At 38.6% G+C, this 22113-nt stretch overlaps 1 protein-coding gene across 2 annotated transcripts in view; it reads left to right on the top strand.

The window, feature by feature from the left end:
• Positions 1 to 22113, top strand: part of COMMD10 (COMM domain containing 10) — a 72698-nt gene that overhangs the window by 6000 nt on the left and 44585 nt on the right. For both annotated transcript variants that reach the window (XR_011558334.1, XM_070742909.1), the window contains exon 5: positions 11502 to 11612. Coding sequence is in view for 1 of the 2 variants with exons in the window: in XM_070742909.1 (XP_070599010.1) it covers positions 11502 to 11612 (111 nt within the window). In the remaining variant the exon portion in view is untranslated. The remainder of the gene's footprint in view (positions 1 to 11501; positions 11613 to 22113) is intronic.

Genomic DNA, 22113 nt, shown 5'->3' with positions numbered 1-22113 from the left:
TTATACTGTTTGAAGGTTTACAGGTTTTTTTATGTGTAATTAAAAAGTGTGCACATGAGAAGAATACATTAAGCAGGTGACAGAAATTAGAATGTATTCAGTTAAAAAAACCTTCTATTCTAAAAAAAGAATGCCGCAGTTAAAGTGTAATTAAGATGGTAAACGAGCTGAGTTGGGAAGGTGGGAACAAAATGGAAGGTACTTAATCATTGTCTTTCGGTGTAATGCATACTTATATACTGTACCCTTATGTATTTGGGTGTTCCCTGTATTTGTTGGACCTGAGCTTCCATGAGGCTCACACTAGCTGAGGTCTTTGGAAGTGGAAGTATCTAAAATATGTACAGCAATGTTTTTTTTCAAACTTGGCAAATTTAAGATGTATGGACTTCTACATGGTTGCTAGGGAATTCTGGGAATTGAAGTCCACACATCTTAAAGTTGTCATGTTTAAAAACACTGATCAAAAGGAATTATGCTCAGTGACTGGCAGGTGAAGATATGAAGCATGGAATGTGAAGAAGTAATAAAGGCATCCCATTAAAATAATGGCTGCAAACCTAGCTGCAGAAAATTGTGTGGAAAGATTGCTTCAAGGAACAACAATTGGTTGCATAGCTTCTGCTAATATCTTTTTCTAGGTTGGAAGATACTGTGAATGAATCCATCATACAATATTAAGGATCTTGGAGCTTTGCTTTTTTCTTACATGGTAACCTAAGCAGTGAGCACTGAGCATTCTTGCAGTTTGTATCTTTGAAGAGGGTGTGTTGGGGTGGAGAGTGGTGTTCTGTTAGTAATTGACATCAAATGGCTGCAATATATAAAGTTTTTAATATTTCCGTCAAGTAGAGATAGAATTTTAGAAGTCATGTTAACAGTTGTCTTGGAATTAATTGGAAGAAATCCAGGGCATTAATCTTGATATTAACACCTTAATTAAAGCACTGTTAATGTCAGGAGTGTCAGAAATACTAGAAATAGCTCCTGATATGAGCCAAGATCTAACAAGTAAAGTTTTTAAAAATCATTTTATTTAAGTGCAGGAGTGACATTCCGTGGGGCTAGAATGGGCTGACTCATAATGTATTATGAAATGCTGTAATTCAAGAAATTTTTATTATTATGCCATAAACAACTTTTGTTAGTGGTTGTTTCACTTCAGTGTTGTAGTACTGCATTAGGAAGCTCTTTATCAAAGCATACTATAGAATTAATTTATAATTTCCTTTTTTTCTACTGGCAAGAATCTTCTCAACACACTGAATAAAAATCTCCAAAGTAAATAAGTAATATTTTGAATTCTATTAATTTTAAAAATCTTAATAGGGCATGTTTCCCCCTCCCCTTTGCTCAATTTATATATAAGCAACCAGGCATTAAGACTCTTGATTATGATAATGATGATACTACTACTACTACTACTACTACTACTACTACTACTACTACTAATATATTAGATGTGTATGCTGCCCCTCTCCAAAGACTCGGGGCGGCTCACAACAATAATACCATTATTACAATATAAACAAATCTAATATTAAAAACATCTAAAAAACAAATCATTTAAAAACCATTCACCACATGCATACCACACATAAAAATATAAAAGCCTGGGGGGGATGTCTCAATTCCCCAATGCCTGGCGATACAGGTGGGTCTTAAGCAATTTACGAAAAACAAGGAGGGTGGGGGCCGTTCTAATATCTGGGGGGAGTTGATTCCAGAGGGCCAGGGCCACCACAGAGAAGGCTCTTCCCCTGGGGCCCGCCAGACGACATTGTTTAGTCGACAGGACCCGGAGAAGGCCAACTCTGTGGGACCTTATCGGCCGCTGGGATTCGTGTGGCAGGAGATGGTCCCAAAGGTATTCTGGTCCAATGCTATAGGTCATTTACCAACACTTCGAATTGTGACCGGAAACCGATCGGCAGCCAATGCAAGCCACAGAGTGTTGGAGAGACGTGGGTGAACCTAGGTAACCCCACAATGGCTCTTGCGGCCGCATTCTGCACGATCTGAAGTTTCCGAACACTTTTCAAAGGTAGCCCCATGTAAAGAGCGTTGCAGTAATCGAAACTCGAGGTGATGAGGGCATGAGCGATTGTGAGCAATGACTCCCTGTCCAAATAGGGCCGCAACTGGTACACCAGGCGAACCTGGGCAAATGCCCTCCTCGCCACAGCCGAAAGATGATGTTCCAATGTCAGCTGTGGATCGAGGAGGACGCCCAAGTTGCGGACCCTCTCCAATGATTCCCCCCCAGGGTAATAGACGGACAGATGGAATTGTCCTTGGGAGGCAGAACCCACAGCCACTCCGTCTTGTCTGGGTTGAGTTTGAGCTTGTTGACACCCATCCAGAACCCAACAGCACCGGCACATCACTCCCACTGCTTCTCTGACTGGACATGGGTTGGAGATGTATAACTGGGTATCATCAGCGTACTGATGATACCTCACCCCATGCCCTTGGATGATCTCACCCAGCGGTTTCATGTAGATATTGAATAGCAGATGGCAGATACTGATGATACTGATAGCAGATACTGATGATACCTCACCCCATGCCCTTGGATGATCTCACCCAGCGGTTTCATGTAGATATTGAATAGCAGATGGGAGAGGACCGACCCCTGAGGTACCCCACAAGGGAGAGACTAGAGGTCGACCTCTGACCCCCCCACTAACACCAACTGCAACCGACCGGAGAGGTAGGAGGAGAACCACTGAAGAACAGTGCCTCCCACTCCCAACCTCTCTAGCCGGCACAGAAGGATACCATGGAATAGAAGTTAGTCTGACACTTTGTGACCAAATAGGAAGTGATATAAGTCTGTCGCAGTACATGGCTTTCACTTTATGATAGCATTTCCAGTTTCAACTGTGATCATGAAGTGAGCCCTAGATATACTATATGGTCCAATGGCTGCAAGAATGTTTTTGTTTTTGACACCACCAATTCTGAAAAAAAAGTTGTGCTCGCTCAGATAAAACGCAAAAAACTGTTTAGTGCTAGCATAAAATATGTGACTGATAAATTATTTCATCTTCCAAATATAGGAGGCTGAATTTATTGAATTGTTTTCTGCTTAACATAGTAAAAGTTTTAAATGTTATGTCATAAACTATGCTATCTTGATTCTCCTGGGAAATGTAAAAAAGAAAAAAAACTGAAGAAGCTTCTTAGGTGGGAAGCAGTGTTCCCTCTAATTTTTTTTTGGGGTGGGTGGAAAAGTATAGTGTCTGAGCGGCAGTCCCATCGGGACTGGGCGGCACAGAAATAATAAATAAATAAATAAACAAACAAACAAATAAAAAACCCACCCTGTTTTGCCTCAGAGAATTTCAAAATAAAATACTGTACTGTGTGTCTATAACAGTGAGCTCATAATAGGGCAACTCTATCAATATCAAAATGCCACTTAAATAGATGAGCTAGTTTCAAACTAGATTTTGATTTTCTTTCTCTCTTCCTTACTCCCATTATTTTTCTTTCTCTTTTCCTTCCTCTCTTTTTTCTATCTGTTTCTTTCTCTTCCTTTCTTCCTCACTCTCTCTCCTTCCCTCTCACTCTTTCCCTCTCGGCTTCTGGGCAGGTTTGAACTCTGAATTGATGATGATTTTTAAGTGAGTGATTGCTCACTGCTCAGCTTAGAGGGAACTATGGTGGGAAGTGAAAGGTTTTTCAAGGGAAAGAAACCCTAAAAGTCCAGTTGCTTTTTGAAACAACCATGATCAGGATGATTGAGAATCTTTGATAGACATTAATTTAGGGACATAAGTACTTATTGAAGATATAAGGCCCATTCTTAATAAACTTAAGCATTTTATATTTTTCAGAAATTATACAGATAGAATGTAACATCATTCCTTTTGGGACATTCTTTTTTTCTTGAGAAGGGAGGATGTTTACTGGTGTCAGAACATTATTGGTCTGATTTTTCATTCTCCCCCCATTCTTCCCTGGCAGTGTGATCTTTCAGGAGCTGCTAGACTTAAATAGATATTAATGCTGTAATGTTTCATGGTGACTATCTTTTCGGGCTTCATGGAGCTTCAAAGGAATAATTGGATCAATGTATTCCCTTAAACTGATTTGAGACATCAAATGTAATCACGCGGCTTCCAGTTGGAGCAATTTGTAGATGATTTCAAGCCTTGAAACTTTCAGTACTTCTAATTTTATAGAGTCCCTTGGATTACTGTCCTACGTTCAGAGACTGTTTGAAACTATGATGGGGCTGAATGATTATCATGACTGGTTTTTGATCTTCTGGCCATTGCAGCATCCCCGTAGTCATGTAATTTAGTTGCCTTTTGACCAGACCTCATTATTTATCTCCAGTCACAGTGTGGCACAACCACGTTCTCCTGCCCTGTGCAAACTGCCTCTACTTAAACTATCTATCCCAGCTACCTATCTTTCCCACACCTCTGCCTTTTTGGTACCCTGCTCTCCATTACCACCTTCTGCCATGGAAGTCACCAGCTAATCTTTGCTGTCTTCTTCCCTCTCTTGTGGGCCTGTGTTCTAGGCATTGGCTGAAGATGCATTTCAGGGATGTGCTTGGTTAACTTGAAAGAGGCGAGGAAGTGGAACCTTGCCTGCTAAAAGGAGTTTGCCGGGCTTGGCTAGAAGTGATAGCCTTCAGGCCGTGGAGAGCACGTTGAGGTGCAGCATCCTCGTCATGCTGTTTGGTGTTCTCCAAGAAGCTGACAGCAGAATTGGACAATGTGAAGAAATGAGGGCTTCCTGGAGGTGCAGTGTGCTCTCTGTGGTTTATTTTAGAAGTGCTCCTGGAGAATAGGTGCGGGGAGAAAACTATCCAGTAAAGGATGGAGCACCAAAAGAAGCTCTCCAAAGCAAAGGGGGTTCTGTTAGTACTATAGACATAAATACAGTGTTCCCTTGATTTTCGTGGGGGATGTGTTCTGAGACCGCCCGTGAAAGTAGAATTTCTGCGAAGTAGATATGCGGAAGTAAATACACTATTTTTGGCTATGAACAGTATCACAAACCTTCCCTTAACACTTTAAACCCCTAAATTGCAATTTCCCATTTCCTTAGCAACCATTTAGATTATTACTCACCGTGTTTATTTATTAAAGTTTATTTTAAAAAATATTTATTAAAAGCAGATGAAAGTTTGGCGATAACATATGATGTCATCGGGTGGGAAAAACCATGGTATAGGGCAAAAACCCGTGAAGTAGTTTTTAATTAATATTTTTGAAAAACTGTGGTATAGACTTTTCGCGAAGTTCGAACCCGTGAAAATTGAGGGAACACTGTAGTTGGGTTTGGCAATACCTAAAATAAACCAACGAGGTATGCTTACATATATTAGAAACTACGTATTGCTTTAAGGGCTAGTGCTAAGGATTGCCATAAGATGGAGCCAGAAGCGTGATTGATTCTCTCTCTCTCTCTCTTGGCTATTCTTTGCTATTTCTGATTTGTCTTTGTGACTATGCTGTAATAAAAACTGTGTGTTCAAATGATGGTTTATGTATTCGTAAGCGGGACAAGTAAGCTTATAGTATTGTATATGTATTGAGAGTTATTGACTGATTTAACTGTGTATGACTAGGACTGTTCTTGAGTAAGATATTTGCAAAACATTATTTTATACACTAAATATATATGGATTGCATTACTGAATCATTATTTGTATCTCTGGGCTATCAGCTGGATATCTGCTAGACTTCCACGTTTCCTCTGTGTATGTGTATCTTTGACCTCTCAGTGATTACTCTGCACACTCCTTAACAGGTTCAGCGAAGAGCAAAGACCCAGCCATTCTCCTCCAAAGCAGTTTAGCAACTGAGGCTCTGTTGTACTTGCCACGCATATTGCAAGCTGATCCCTTGATCATTGTCTGAATCCTGAGCAAGCAGCAGAAGGAAGAAGATGACTTTCAGTTAGGGGCTGTGGAGTGGGCAGCAGGGTTAGGTGGTGGAATGCTGCCAAAACAGAAATGCGAGATAGTCACTTCTGGGGAGTTGAAGCAGAGGCAGTCCATGCAGGGCATGAAAAACACAGTTCCCTAACCTAATGACCATGTGGTCCTGGCCTAACAGCTGCAATCTGAATTGTTGGGACTGCCATCACTAAGAAAAGTATGAGGCTTGAATAGTAAGACTGGGTAATTTAAAGTAATTGCTTGATTAATTTTATCAGCACCCTAAAACTTGGAGAGTGGTTTGTTCTGCTGGTGGGTTTTTCATTTTTTTGTATTTGAGCCTCTGCTCGAAATACAAATACATATTTTTATCCTTATCCTTGCCACAACTATTTTTTTAAATTTATTTACATTTTTTTCTCTATCTGCATTTGTCTTAATTTAGTTCTGAGTTTTCTTCAAGGCATGAATTGGTATGAGAAATGTACCTGCTGTTAGACTAATGCAGATTATTTATTTCCATTATGGCATATTGAATAAACAATAGTGATACTAGGTATATTGCTCAGGTTTTTTTTTTTAGCTAGTTGCACATTTAGTTGTACAAGTAGGATGTAATGTTATCATTTCCAAAAGAGGCTTATCTTGCCAATTAATCATGCCATTAAATCATTTGGCCCAGAAAAATAAGTAGTCAGAAAATGTAGATTCTAGAATCTAGAGCTTTAATAAAAGATTACCTTTAACATATTTAATATTATTTTTTATTATTTTAAAATTGGTATTAGATATGATCTACATTGAACACAGCTCTTCTGTAAGATGATCCTGAAAGAAGCAAGTTTGCTTAAAACCTTATAGAAAGTTTTTCAGAAAGAGAAGATTTGAACTTCCTGATTCATAGCTCACCCTGCTGGACTATATTGCTTAATTTTTTTTTGGTAGAGGCAAGTCATTCTTTGGTAAATGTAAGAAAATGTTAGAGCAATTCAAATGTTAGGGCTTGGCAGAAGTGATGTTTGTTTTGCTCTCATTTATTTTTATGACTATCCTCAAGTTTGTTTATAAGTGACAATATGTTTCATAATCCCTCAGATACTAAGATTCTATGCTACGTTCTCATTGATTTCTTGTGGACCACTGTACATACATACATACATACATGCATATATACATACATATCTACATACTTTCAAAAGATTCTAGCTCAAGTACACTTTATGATACACTTTATACATTAGTACACCATTTAAATACAGTAGTACCTCTAGATACGAGCTGCTCCACATGCAAGTATTCCAACTTACGAGTCACGAGGGGAGCGAAATTTCTGTTCGACACCCGAGCTCAAATTCGGGATACGAGCCGAGCTTCCACTAGGTGGCGCAAGAATCCTTGCTTCTGGTTATCTCGGCTGGGAAAAACAAAGTCTAAAGCCATTTGTTCCAGTTACGAGTTGATCGACATACGAGCTCTGTTCTGGAACGAATTAAACTCGTATCTAGAGGTACTACTGTATTAAGAAAACAAATAACTAAACAATAAATAACGACATTCTAAGTGTACACCAGGGATGGTTTGCTACTGGTGTGGTAGGAAACTGCGTACCGGTAGCGGCTGCCACATTGTGCAATTTGCACGCAACCGCTCTGATGCCAGTCCATCTTTTTTCTTTAATTTTTTTTATTTTTTGCTTCATGCCCAGAAGCAAAATCTCACGAGGGGACGCTTGTGCGTGTGAGATTTCAGCGTTTTTTTTGCATCCATGCGTGTGCAGAAACAAAAAATTGCCGTAATCTCGCACCCGTGTACCTCATGAGACTTCCTGAGCATGCGCGGAAGCAAAATCACGTTGGGGATGTGCATGTACACACAAGAAGACTCAAGCTGCACATGCAGCGCACTGTTGGTAGCAGGTAAGAGGAATCCATCCCTGTTGCACACCTATTACTATTTTTATCCAGTGGAGCAGTATGCAGATTCTTTAAAGGAGAAAAAACATATGCTTTTTAAAATTAACCTCTGCTTATTTCACTCTTCCATTCTTTATTATTAAGTACTCATTTCTGGAAAGTAATTGATGTTTTGTAATTATACTTAGAAGGGGAAATAATACATTTCTAAAAAAAACCCTTAGCCTTCAAACTTGATTCTCAGAAGTAGTTACTACATATATCAATATATGATTGTTATCTAAGAAAACACTTCTTATTTGGAAGGCTTAATTCATTGCATGTTTTTGTACTTCTATCCCTTGTCCAACTTTACTGTGGCCATATATCATGTACCTTAAGTGGTCTGAATTGGTCTATTATATTCAATTTTCCCTTCAGTAAAATAAATAGATAACCCATTCTTTAACCTCAGGCTGCTTGGGTTCATTAATCAAGGATTTTGAAAGCATAGCTTAGTTGCAGAACCCTGGTGAGGGAGGTTGGGGTGGGTGGGAAGCAAGTATTAAAAAGTGAGACTATTAAATTTATAAAAAGGTTTTCTGTCTTTCTTTTGACTGCTTAATCAGTTATGTAATTGTTCCAGTACTTTTGCGGTTCAGTATGAATTAAATTTAAATGTGGTATTTTATTTGTGTTCTCAGCTAAAAAAAATATGAAATAATATATCTTAAAGAATATTCAGCTGTGAGGGAGTATGGTTATAAGCATGTATTTTAGCGTGTATATATTGTATATTGTCTGCCATCAGTATCTATTTAGCTATGGATTAAAATGAAGGGACAGATTATAAGATTATGACATTTGGTTTTCATGATGAAGTAATAAAGTTGAATGTTTAGCATTAAGGGCAGAGGTGGCTTTTGGCCCATACGCTGGCCACGCCCATCCCTGTTTTAGCAAAGGGGGAAAAGGTCACAATATGTCATGTGACGACAATGTGACACCTCTGATTTAGGGTCACAAATTAAGTACTATATCTCTAGATAAGATTGAGAAAGACCCACTTTTAAAACTTTCTGTCATTGAGCATTGTATAAATACTGTACTTTTCTGTGTATAACACGCCCCCATGTTTCATGTAGTTTCTTGTAGTAAGCACATTGCACGCCATCAAACCTAGAGTTGGCTTTCTCCGGGTCCCGTCGACTAAACAATGTCGTCTGGCGGTACCCAGGGGAAGAGCCTTCTCTGTGGTGGCTCCGACCCTCTGGAACCAGCTCCCCCCAGAGATCAGGATTGCCCCCACCCTCCTTGCCTTTCGTAAACTTCTAAAAACCTACCTCTGCCGTCAGGCATGGGGGAATTGAAACATCTCCCCCTTGCCCATGTAGTTTTTGTGTATGATTCGATTGTGTGTTGTTTTTTATATATTGGGGTTTCTTTTTTGGACTTTTAATCTAAAACTGTAACCTAGATTTTTAAATATTAGATTTGTTACTATGTATTGTTCTTCACCATTGTTGTGAGCCACCCCGAGTCTGCGGAGAGGGGCGGCATATAAATTCAATAAATCTAATCTAATCTAATGTGATACAGGAAACAACTACAATACAGAGGAGTGATAGAGTTGCATATAAGATAGAGGTTCATCTGGCATGTGGGGCCTTCTCCTCTCTGCCTTCTATGTACAAGACACCCCTCCATTTTCAAGTAAATGTTTTAAAGAAAAAGTAGTGTCTAATACACAGAAAAATACAATACTTCAAACCTGAATGAAGTAGAGTTCTGGTTAGTTTCACCACTGTCTATATTTCCACTCATTTAATTTTTCTGCAGGAATGCTTATGTAAGTTAAGTTGAATTAAGATGAATCTGTTGCAGTGTTAAAGGAATTCAGCTATTCTGTACAGGTAGTCCTCAATTTATAATCACACTTGCTCCAAAATTTCCATTGCTAAACAAGTTGTTGTTAAGTGAGCTATGCCTGACTTTATGATCATTTTACCATGGTTTTTAAATTTGAATCACTGCAGTTGTTAAGTGAGTCACATGGAAGTTATGTGAAGATGTTTTCAGTTTGCTTTGTCAGAGGTCTGCTGTAAAGGTTGCAGATAGCGACTATTGTGGTCTGTCCACATTCAGTGCAGCTGGTCATCGATCCTGAGGATCGAGACATGGTTGTGGGGCAGTACCATTGGTAGTCCAACAGCGAGGAGATCCAGATGATTTTGTGTCAGAGGCACAAAGTGAAATATTCTTTGATGTTAGACTGTGTTTTCTTCTTCAGTATGCTGTTCAGTCACTACAGAAAACTGATGGAATTGTTCATCTCGGAAAACTTATCACACGTAGTTTCTTGCTATTCTATGTTAAGGAACTAAACAATGCTGTCAAACATGGTATTGGATTTCCTAGAACATTTTTTTTCTGTGCAAATGAATATGATTTCAATTGACTTATTCATCTCAGCCAAAGTCTGCCGAAGTATTTGGGCTATATTATTATATATAAAAGAGGGAGAAACCTGAAATCTGCAAAACCTGAATATTGTAAAAAAATCATTTTTTTACAATAAACATTTTATAAAGAAATATCATAGCACTGAAATTGTGGAACTTGTCTAAAAAAATTTGACTAGAAATTTTTCTGGTATGGCTCATAATTATTATCAGCCATTCAGTTATGTCTGACACTTTGGCACATTCTGCCATGGTTACATATTGTATTCTGTGTATTAATACTCTTTTAAAAGCATCTGGAAAGGCCAAATGATGTAAAATACAGTATGTGCTTTACTCACATAGAAAGACTTGTTGGAAACTTTCTAGGCATAACATCAGATGTTGATGCTAACTCCTAAAGTCTTAGGGTTCAACTGTCCAGGGGGACTGCCTGTCCTAATATGAAGCTGTATGGTCCCTTTTGTTATGCAAAATAGGTAGGAAAACGTCTTCTCCTGTATTACTCCTAAGATTTTCATAAGCTTTTTCTCTGCCTTTTGAAGATACGTCAAGATGCATTTATTTCACTGGGCTTTTCACATCTGGTTTTAACATTAATTTATAAAATGTGTTTATACCTTTTTGTATATTATAAATTGTGTATTCTTTTAGTTCCCTTAAGAATTCAGTTTATCCAAAGAAGTGATTCAGATCATACAATAATGAGGAACATTTTTAAGATGCTAGCTTTTAAAAATATTTATAAAAATATTTCAGTAAGAACTGTATAATACAAAAGTCCAATTCTATTTTAGGGCTTATCAATCATGGTCTTTTCTATTTATTTAATACTGTTACAACTCGGTAAGGAACAGGAGCACTGTTAAAGAACAAAATCTACTGATTTAATCTTTCTTTATTCAGCAATAGCTTTACTCTAGTCACATTTTATGATATTGGGAGTTAATATCTGTGATTACTAGGATTTAAAAAAATATTTGTGGCTTGTGGCTTTTAATAATAATGATAATTGTAATAATTCACTTTATTTTGGGGTTGTTATCACAACCATAAATAATACTTGTTCTTTAACCCGAGTGTAAAAGTAAGCCTGGCAGACAGTATTGAGAAGTGAAGAAAGATGGTAAAATTCATTTTCTTTCAGTCTCCATGCTTCATGTTGGCCGATAATTGTTCCTAAGTAGAGCTGAAAAACAAAATACTGCCACATTGGTAATCAATATGATATGTGTTTTGTAGCTTGAGACAGTTGGATGGCAACTTAACCTTCAGATGGCTCAGTCTATGCAGGCAAAACAAAAATCTCCTCAAGCTGTATTAGAACTTGGAGTCAGCAGTGAAGATTCAAAGGTAAGAACTCTTTGTCACATTTTCCCCCCAGTTGTGTTCTAGCAGCTTTGTAGACAATGAATGAATTAAAGATCGAGCACTGCACCTGAGGGAACATATGTGTCTGTTGTTCATAGACAGTTGCAGAGTTGTTGCATTCATAGGTCTATGAATTTTGGCCAGGGGGCACAATGTGCAGTTGGGATTTGGGAGGTGTTTGCATCAACCTGTCTGTGGCCACCTGCGACCTATGCTTACCCATCAATCCTTTCGCAGTATAATGGCTAGAGGCAGTAGTGGGCAACACTAAGTCAGTCTTTATACTTCAGATATTACAAACAAGATGTAAATGGGGCATTGAATTATAGACAGCTGAGGATATTTCAAAAGATTTACACTATTTTGGTTTAATTTTATAGTGTTGGTTCATTTTGGGAAGCCAAGATGATTTATTTCTGGTTCATTGGAAATTATATCAAAGGTGGTGTTTTCTTTTGGAGTTTCTTTGCACAATTTTGTGTGATCCGTTTTATTCATTGGTAGATCTTTTCCCTTATTTTGCCTTCATGCCCATAGACTTAAGCTATTCATTTGGTACCCTCTTTTAACTCCTCACCACTCTGAAATTCAGTGTCTTGTTGCTAAAACCGGTCTGTTATTCATCGTTTTGCCATCTTAGCAACATGCAACTCTGTATTGAGGGATTTATATCCATGTTCATCTGGGATGCTACCATATGGTGTTATATATACTTGATTATATTTGGTGTTATATATACTTGATTATATTTGATTTCTGGTGTTTTATTTTACTTACATAATCCTTTCGAGTTTTAAAATACAATGGAATCATGACTCGATAATTTTAAAATTTTCCTTTCCGCTATGATAACTTTCTCTTCTAAAACTATTAGACAAATTTATAATGGAAACCATATATACTGCTAGGAATTGATTTGCGTTTTGTGTAGCGTAGCGATGAAGAGAGTTTTGTTATCCCAGGATTGTGATAGAATAACATTTATTTGCACTCACTTATTAGCATATGAGTGTTGATAAGCTCATCATACTCCCTTTTGTGTTTGGGGTGATATGAGGACAACAGAACTGAGGATGATTGTAGATCAGCTTCAGATTTTATGACAGATTGGAGATGGAAGCAGTGATGAGTCTTCGGAGAGTGGTGGCATACAAGTCTAATAAATTATTATTAAATTAAATTATTATGAATGAAAAGTGCCCACAATTAATCTTGTAATTGTAAAGATGGATTTCATTGTACAATTTTCCCCAAGTTCCTCCCCTTATTTTTAAGGGCAGGCAACAACTGTTCTGAACATTAGTGAAATTATATAATGTAATGAAGATTATTTTGTACTATTCCACCTTATTGAGTGTTAAGTGGAGAATTAAGTGCTTTGGGAAAGTAATTTGATTTAAACTTTGATGTTTATGCAAAAAAAATATATCTGCAGATGTAACAATGACATTTAGACTTACATATCACTTCATAGTGCTCTACAGCCATCTTTTTACAGAGTTTACAAGTTTAAAGAGCCAGCATATTACCCCCAACAACCTGGGTCCCCATTTTACTGACTTCGGAAAGATAAGTCAACCTTGAACTGGTCCAAATCGAATTCCTGGAAGTCAGCAGAAATAGGTGGAATCAGAATTAAAGGAATCAGCAAGAACACCTCCATATTTACTTATTTGAACTTGGCTCACAGCTAAATCAAGAATCTTACTATTATTATAATGGTATGCCTGTAGTTGATCTTAAAGGTAATGGGAGAATTTAGAAGTGACTCAGTATCAAAGTGCTACATATAATCCAAACGTTTAAAAGCTTTGTGTAAGTGAAAGCATTTTAGATTATGTCTGTGTCAGACAGAAACTTGTGCCAATAGTGGATCGATAGTGTAATGGTTCCTATACCGTTTAGCTATTTGAAGAAATTAACAATTGTGTTATGAATCTTATTGGAAGTTACAGAGAAGAGCTCTACATGTGCCTTCTTACTATATTGTAGTCTCAAGAGTTTTTCCTCATAGGTTGGAAGAAATTTCCCCTATATGTGGCTACCATTGTAACTTGAACACCTAAAACATCTGTGGATTCAAAAACTTCTGCAGACTAAGATTCTGATAACCAATGGCATGATGCAATCGTGCAGGTACTAAAGGTTAATGACACATATAGAAATCAAACACAGCAACAGCTATTAGTGCATATCCTAACGGAAGGTCTAATGGCCTGACTGAAGGTCTAATAGTGAAGATGGATAGCTTTATTTGTTATTCTGATTGATTAAATAAATAATTTCATTTTGGGATTGCTTGTTGAGATTGATTTATACTTTCATAAGCAAGAGGCTGAGGTGGTAGAGAAATTGTGCAAATTGAGACATTGTATTCACATCCTAAGAAACCCAAAAGATAAAATCCAACTCGAAAACCAAGGAATCTATGAAATCCCTTGCAAAACATGTGCAGCCACATACATTGGACAAACTAATTGAAGAGTAAACGCACACATTGCAGAACATAAGAATGCAGTCAAAAAAGAAGAAAAAACTTCCTCCCTTGTCCAGCACATTAAAAAAACAGGGTGCGAAATTGACTTTGAAAAAACTAAATTACTTTCCAAAACAGAAAATGTATACAGAAGAATAATTATGGAAGCCATAGAGAAAGAAAAGCACCCCCTCAGCATGAACAAACGAGATGACATGTCCCGCCTACCAGAGATTTGGAAACCAGCCTTAAATAAAAAAACATATCATAATTATCACCATGTCAATCCTTCAACTAAATGTGATTCCACCAACCAATCAAATCATTAAAACATAGTCACCCAATCTATTTGCTACATTCAAACCAAATCTCCACCCCCAACACTATATATAAGGAACAAATGGCAGTTGCAAACATTCTATATTTACAGCAGCATGAAGCTTATAACTTCAGCCTGATGATGGCAAATGTGATTTCAACGAACTCAAAACAATCTACATATTATATATATAAATTAATATACATTAATATTACTAACTTGTACTATGGGAACATTTTTAGTCAAAAACTTAAGATAAATAGACAGTGGTGGCAATTTTGGTCTCCAAAGAAGAAAAAACCCTAAAGCAGATTTCTCCATTTTGCTTCCTTGGACCAAAAGATTGTCTTTATATTATAAGCTGCGGCTCTGCTTAGTTCATCTATGCCTTATTGACACAGATGCTGTTGATAAGCAAATAGAAGTGCTTCATTTTGTACTCACATATTGACTAGTTTAAAGGAACTCTGCAAATACCAATTTTTAGAAATGATGAGCTGCTTTGTATTGGAAAGTATAAACATCCTAAATAAGTGGATTTATCAGCATTAGCAAATCTTCCCTTCCATTAAGGGTGTCACTTACTGTGAGCATTTTGCTTGCAAATGTTCGTAGCACTGCGTGTTAATTTGAACTGGAACAAAATTGTACAGTAGAAAGCTTTTTGTAAAAGTATGTTGCTTTTTGGAATAAAGTTGGCTCCCTTTGAAAATAAATTTTCTTTGGTTTAATTCCTGCTTTTATAGACCATACACAACTTATTTCCATATGTTCTCAAATACCATTTACCTTTCTCTAATTAAGATAAATTCTAGCTCAAGGATATATTATGAATTATAAAATGCATGGGTTTATTAATAGTAACTTTTGTTTCAATACTCCTTGACCTAAATTCATTGCATTGGTTCACTAGAGGGCGATAGAGCTCTTTAAAGTTTCTTTAATGTTCTGGGTGTGTTCCCCCCCCCCCCCCCCCATAATATTGACTCAGTTGTGGAGGAAAACTGTGTTTACTTTTCTAATCTGCATACAGTAGGGGAGTTGATAGAATTCAGATCTAATGTCTTTAGCTTACATGAAATTAAAATAGTAAATATTGGTTCAATTTTTATTCGGATTTGAAATATAATAAATACTTCAAGAGATATTTAAAATTAATGTCTGAAAGGCAAAAGCATTTTAGTGTGTGAATTATGTTTACAAAAAGAATTAACTCTCTAGCTGAAGGAATATCAAGAGATTGCAAATCTACAAATGTTTTTGTTAGCTTAGATTTCTTCTTTTTTTAAAAAATGTCATAGTTAATCTAATAAAACCATTTTAGATTATTATTGCAGGATGGGAATGAAAGAACCCTGCATCAGGCAAAGACAGTGAGCGCTATAAATCTTTGTACTATGCCTTTCTGGCCTCCATATTTCCAGGTTAGAAGGGATCAGCTATTGTTCATCCTAAAATACTGTACTTCCATTCTTTGAAAATAAAATGTTTTTTTTCAAATGTTTGTGAGCAACATTTTGTTAAATCCCATCAATAGAGCAGCATTTTGGGGATATGATGATGGCAGTTCACACTATTTGTATGATTGAGCTGCAGTGGCACAGTGATTGGCAGTGATTGGCTGCCAAAATGTTTACTTCCACACTGTGGGCGTGGCTTATTTTGTGGGTGTGGCTTGATGGTCATGTGACCGGGGGGTGGCTTAAAGGTCATGTGACTGGGTGGCTTATCGGCCAAGATAAGTTTTCAAATAGGTACTTGGACTCTTTTTCAGTTGATTAAGTCACTTTATTTGAATAGCCACAAAAAGGACAAATGATAGAGAGCATTATTTGTTGAGGAGCACAGTAACAGTTTAAGGTTTGTACTGAACCCACAAGGTTTTCACCAGGCTCAAGGTTGACTCATCCTTCCGTCCTTCCAAGGTCAGTAAAATGAGGGCCCAGATTATTGGGGGCAATATGCTGATTATGTAAACCATTTAGAGAAGGCTATAAAGCACAGTGGAGTGGTATATAAGTTTATGTTATTGCTATGCTTGATTTTATATCTTTTCTATGTCATTAGTGCACTGCTACTAAAATAAATAGTCTTTCTATCAGAGATTTCTCCTCAGATGTATAATAATAATAATTTAAAATCCAGCATTCCCCCCTCCCCCATCAATAATCTCCCTATTTAGTAATTGTGAATTTCAGTAGTGTGATAATCTATCATGGCTTTATTGGTAATAATTATTAACGGGGATCCAAATTAGGAAACTAACTCCATGGTGGCTTGTCTCTCATGGTGTTCCACTTCACAGTGTCACCACAAAAGCAGAAACTACCGTATTTTTCGCTCCATAAGACGCAGTTTTTTTTCCTCCCAAAGTAGGAAGAAAAATCAGCCCCGTCTTATGGAGCGAAGATGCAGGCAGGGAGGGGGGGGGGAGGCTGCGAACTCGGAAGCGCCATCCCACCGGCTGGCTGGCTAGCTGCTGCCTGGCCCCCTCCCTCCCGGAGGAGGGTCTCCCTCCGCACCACCAGCGGCGCTCCCCCCGCCAGCCAGCCAGCCAAGCCCCGCGCCCCGCCAGAACCGGCTCCTCGCTCTCCCCCCGCCGCCCGCCGCATTTGCAGGAGGTGGGGAGGGTCGGGCGGCCCGCCAAGGTCAGGAGGGACGCCGCTGCTCCCCCTTCCCTCTCTCCGCCCGCCGCTGCGCCTCCTTGACGCCAAGAGGAAATGCCGCCAAAGGTTTTTCTCAGCGGAGGTCTTCAATGTCGGGGGCGCACGGGCGGTTGCGCGTGCTCCCTATCTCCCTGCTAGCCCACTCGGAATATTCAAAATAAGAAAAGCCTTTGCCGGCAAAGGTTTTTCTTATTTTGAATATTCCGAGTGGGCTAGCAGGGAGATAGGGAGCGCGCGCAACCGCCCGAGCGCCCCCGACATTGAATATCACCTTCGCCGGCCTTGCCTCTCCTGCAACCCCCTTGCTGGGATCCCGGGACGAAAGTGCTCTCGGCAAAGGTGAGGCGGGCAGGGCGTGCGCGCGTCACCGCTGAGAAGAACGGAGAGAGAACGAGAGTGAGTGAGAGCAACAGACAGCAAGATAGAGAGAAAGTGAGAAAGAGAGAGTGAGAGAAAGGGGGGGAGAGAAAGAGATAGCAAGAGAGAGAGAACAAGAGAAAGAAAGAGCGTGAGAAAGAAAAAAAGAGAGAAAGAGTGAGAGAGAGAGAAAGCAAAAGAGACAGAAAGAAAACAAGAGAGAGAAAGTGAGAAGAAGAGAGAGAAAGAGGGGGAGAGAGAGAGAAAGAGAGAGGGGGAGAGAGAGAAAGAGAGGGAGAGGGAGAAAGAGAGAGGGAAAGGGGGGAGAAGGGGGAGAGAAAGAGAGAGGGAGAGGGGGGAGAGATAGCAAGAGAGGGAGAGAGAGAAAGAGAGAGGGAAAGGGGGAGAGAGGGGGGAGAGAAAGAGAGAGGGAGGGAGAGGAGATAAAGGAAGAGGAGAGAGAGAAAGGAAGAGAAAGAAAGAAAGAAAGAAAGAAAGAAAGAGGGATAGAAAGAGAGAGAGAGTGAGAGATGCTCAGTGAGCCTTTCTTTGAAGTTGCCTTTCTTTCTTTCTTTCTTTCTTTCTTTTTCTCTCTTGCTCTCTTGATCTTTCATTCTTTTTTCTTTCTCTTGCTTTCTTTCTTTCTCTTGCTTTCTCTCCTTCCTTCCCTCCTTCCATTTCTTTCATTCCCCCTCTCTATTTTTATTTTTCTTTCATTTTCTTTCTTTCTCTCTTTCTTGCTTTCTTTCTTGCTCTTTTTCTTTCTCTCTTTTACCTTCCCTTCCTCTATTTCTTCTTTTCTTTCTCCTTCCTACCTTCTTCCCTCCCTCCCTCCCTTCAGTCCTTCCTCTCTTACTCTCCCCTTTCATAAGTTTCCTTGCTTCCTTCCTCTGTTCCTGTCCCTTCCCCCTTTCTTCCTTTCCTTCCTTCCTTCCTTTCCTCCCTCCATTTCTTGCTTTCCTTTTCCTTCCTCCCTTCTTTCCTCCCTCACTCCCTTCTTTCACTCCTTCCTCTCTTCCTCTCCCCTTTTTGGCTCAAAATATTTTTTTTCTATTTTCCTCCTCTAAAATCTAGGTGCGTCTTATCAGCAGGTGCGTCTTATAGAGCGAAAAATACAGTAACTGGTTTTGTGTTGATTCTCTTTGCTCTTTTTTTAGGGTGGATGGGAATTCAGGTCAGTGTTGACCCTGGGTCTGCAATTTTCTTGGCAAGATTTTGGAAGTGCTGTATCATTTACTGCTTCTTAGAATGATAGAGTGATTGCCCTAGATCAGTGGTTCTCAACTTGGGGGTCAGGGGTCGTGACCCCTTTGGGGGTCAAATGACCATTTCACAGGGGTTGCCTAAGGTCATGGGAAAAGACGAATTCCCATGGTGTTAGGAACTAAATTTTCTATTCTGGCATCTTGGAACATATTTTTACAATCCAACCAATTAGGCATTTACAGTGGGGGTGTCCCTCTGACCTTCCTGCCAATCAGTTAAAATTTTTGTTGTGAGAATCGGCGATAGACTTATGATTGGGGGGTCACCAAAACATGAGGAATTGTATAAAGGGGTCGCAGCACTAGAAAGGTTGAGAACCACTGCCCTAGATCATTCTGCTGACTTTGTATCTAAGGCAGGACTAGAATACATAGTTTCCTCAGTTGTTTTCAACATTACTGGCCCATTGTTAAACTCCTAAAATTGGCCTTTTTATTTAAAATGGAATTGGTTGAAAATAGAAATAATAACCATTACCGTGATATAGGAATGTGCTACTTTTGATGTACTGTATTCCATTAATGGAAAATAATAATCAGGTTTTAAATTTATTTAATTTAAAAAAAACACAACAGAAATTGACTGAACTGCAGTTATGAAAGAACCGATCTATGTGGATTAGTTGATTAATACTAATACAATAATACAATAAGATATATTGGACTGTAGTTCTTTGCCAACATAATCCTCTCCAGGAGTTCATTCTCATTTATTTGGAGCTTAATATTTGTGTCACAAGGCCAGAATCCATATAAAAATTAACTATAAAACTAGCACTGATGAAATGATGAATAGCAATTTTGATAAATTCAGATCTAATACCTGCTGGCAGAAATAAACACAATAAAAAATTCTGTTTTGTATTTAATCTGCCTTTCCCAAGATGCTTCCATGAAATCATCTTAATGACAATATAATTTAGTTTTCTGAAAATTGTATTAAATGGTGATATTACAAGAGTCTTTATTTGTGTGTGGAATTTTAAATAGAAGAAAAACTAGGTCACTGTAAAGTTTTCCAGAACAGAAGGCCAGGATGTAGAGCAAATAAATAAAAGAATAAATAATCAGTTTTCAAAATTCTTATTTTAATCTGCATAGTTTCTAGTTTTTTATATTTCTTTATTTGAAATGTAAAAGTATTGCTGTTAACTTCCAATTATAGATATGTTTACTTGGAATCTCTCTATGTCAAATTTATTTAACAGGAATGATAAGATTAACATAATTTTATGTTATGAAACAAAATTCTATTTTATCCAACTTTGGAATAATTTGGTAATATACATGTGCAACCTATTTATATACATTTTAAATTACAGAACATTATATTTTTAGTTTGAAATGAAATTTGAGAGTGAGACAGTTTGTCCTATTTCTATTACTTTGAAAATGTTTCAAGATCAAAAGACTTTCAAGATAACTGAAAAACCTGTTTCACAATTGTTGGACCATGCTGTAATGCTACAGTGACAATGGATGTCTAACAGTAATGTTATGGCTTCATTGATTCCAAAGCCCTGATATCATAGTATTTTTGTATTTCAACCATATTGAACAATGAAAACATGCTTTTAAATATAAATCATGACCAAATTAAACTTGTCATTTGAAGTACAGGGTTTTATTTATTTATTTTTTTGCCTTAATCTCATTTCAGTTCTGTTGGGTTCTGTTGATGTTTCATTACTCAATTACATAACGGCAGCACACACCATAGGTGAAATACTATTGGTTCAGCCCAGTTTGGGCATACCGGTAGTGGTGGCCACAGTGGTTTGGAGAACTTGTAGCGGCAGCAGCGTGAGGTTCCGCCCACCCACCCAGACATCACAATTTCTTTTTTTAAACTCTATGTGCATGTGCAAAGCCTTCTGCACATGCGCAGAGGATAAAAAAGATTATGCAATGGCAGCATGCGGGCACAAAGCACGCATTTCTGAACTGGTTGGAAAGGTACGGTAAGTACATTTCACCACTGGTACACACCAATTACTGTGCCTAATTGGTAATAAAATATCTGCAAGTAAACATCCAAGCTCAGAGAGCACTAACTTCATTCCTGGGCTACAGATAATCTCTGCTGTTAAGATCACTTGAGTTCTTCAGGAAATGTGAAAAGTAGTAAACATCTGCAACAAAAAGATGTATTCTAGTTATTGTCAGGTTCCAGAAAGCTGCTGGAAAGGAATGCTCGACTAGGCAGTAAGTCAGATTCAATCTTTATTTCCAAGCCTCCAGCACGAACCAACAATCATTCAGTATTCAGCATGAATGAGTTTATTGTCAGCATCAAACTCCCAGTGCTCCCGCCACCACTTTAAAGGTATTACGTGCCCCACCCCACAACTCCACCCTTACCCCGACGTCACGTAACACAAGCCACAATTCATTAGTCTCCAGGAAGCTGTGCACATGCTTTTCATCATTCCCCCAGCAGCAGCACCCAGCGTCTGGAAGAAACGCAGACTCCCCCTGACATTGGTGGTGATTTATGGAAGCTGGTGGGCAATGAGATCCTCCCCTTGAATGGCAGCCCAGCAATTTCGGAGCTGACAATTATGGCTGCCAATCTCTTTAACTCTGGGGGTTAAGTGACTTTGGATGGTTAGTTGAAGTTAAAAAATCAAGTTTTAGTAAAACATTTATAAGGCCTGGCTTATAATTGGCTCACAATCACTCATGCCCTCATCACCTCGAGGTTCGACTACTGTAATGCTCTCTACATGGGGCTACCTTTGAAAAGTGTTCGGAAACTTCAGATCGTGCAGAATGCAGCTGCGAGAGAAGTCATGGGCTTTCCCAAATATGCCCAGGTTACACCAACACTCCGCAGTCTGCATTGGTTGCCGATCAGTTTCCGGTCACAATTCAAAGTGTTGGTTATGACCTATAAAGCCCTTCATGGCACCGGACCAGATTATCTCAGGGACCGCCTTCTGCTGCACGAATCCCAGCAACCAGTTAGGTCCCACAGAGTTGGCCTTCTCCGGGTCCCGTCAACTAAACAATGTCGTTTGGCGAGGGGAAGAGCCTTCTCTGTGGCGGCCCCGGACCTTTGGAACCAACTCCCCCCAGAGATTAGAATTGCCCCCACCCTCCTTGCCTTTCGTAAGCTTCTTAAAACCCATCTGTACCGTCAGGCATGGGGGAACTGAGATATTCTTTCCCCCTAGGCCTTACAATTTACGCATGGTATGTTTGTTTGTATGTATGTTTGGTTTTATAATAAGGTTTTTTTTAGTTGTTTAGTATTGGATTGTTACATGCTGTTTTTTGTCACTGTTGTTAGCCGCCCCGAGTCTGCGGAGAGGGGCGGCATACAAATCCAATAAATAAGTAAATAATTCTGAATAAAATTTGAAAATCAATAGTTTATTATTCCATTGAAGTTTTATAT

Source organism: Erythrolamprus reginae, chromosome 2 (assembly GCF_031021105.1).
Source record: "Erythrolamprus reginae isolate rEryReg1 chromosome 2, rEryReg1.hap1, whole genome shotgun sequence".
Classification (NCBI taxonomy): domain Eukaryota; kingdom Metazoa; phylum Chordata; class Lepidosauria; order Squamata; family Dipsadidae; genus Erythrolamprus; species Erythrolamprus reginae.
The sequence above is the reverse complement of the archived record's forward strand: the minus strand, read 5'-3'. Positions and strand labels throughout refer to the sequence as shown.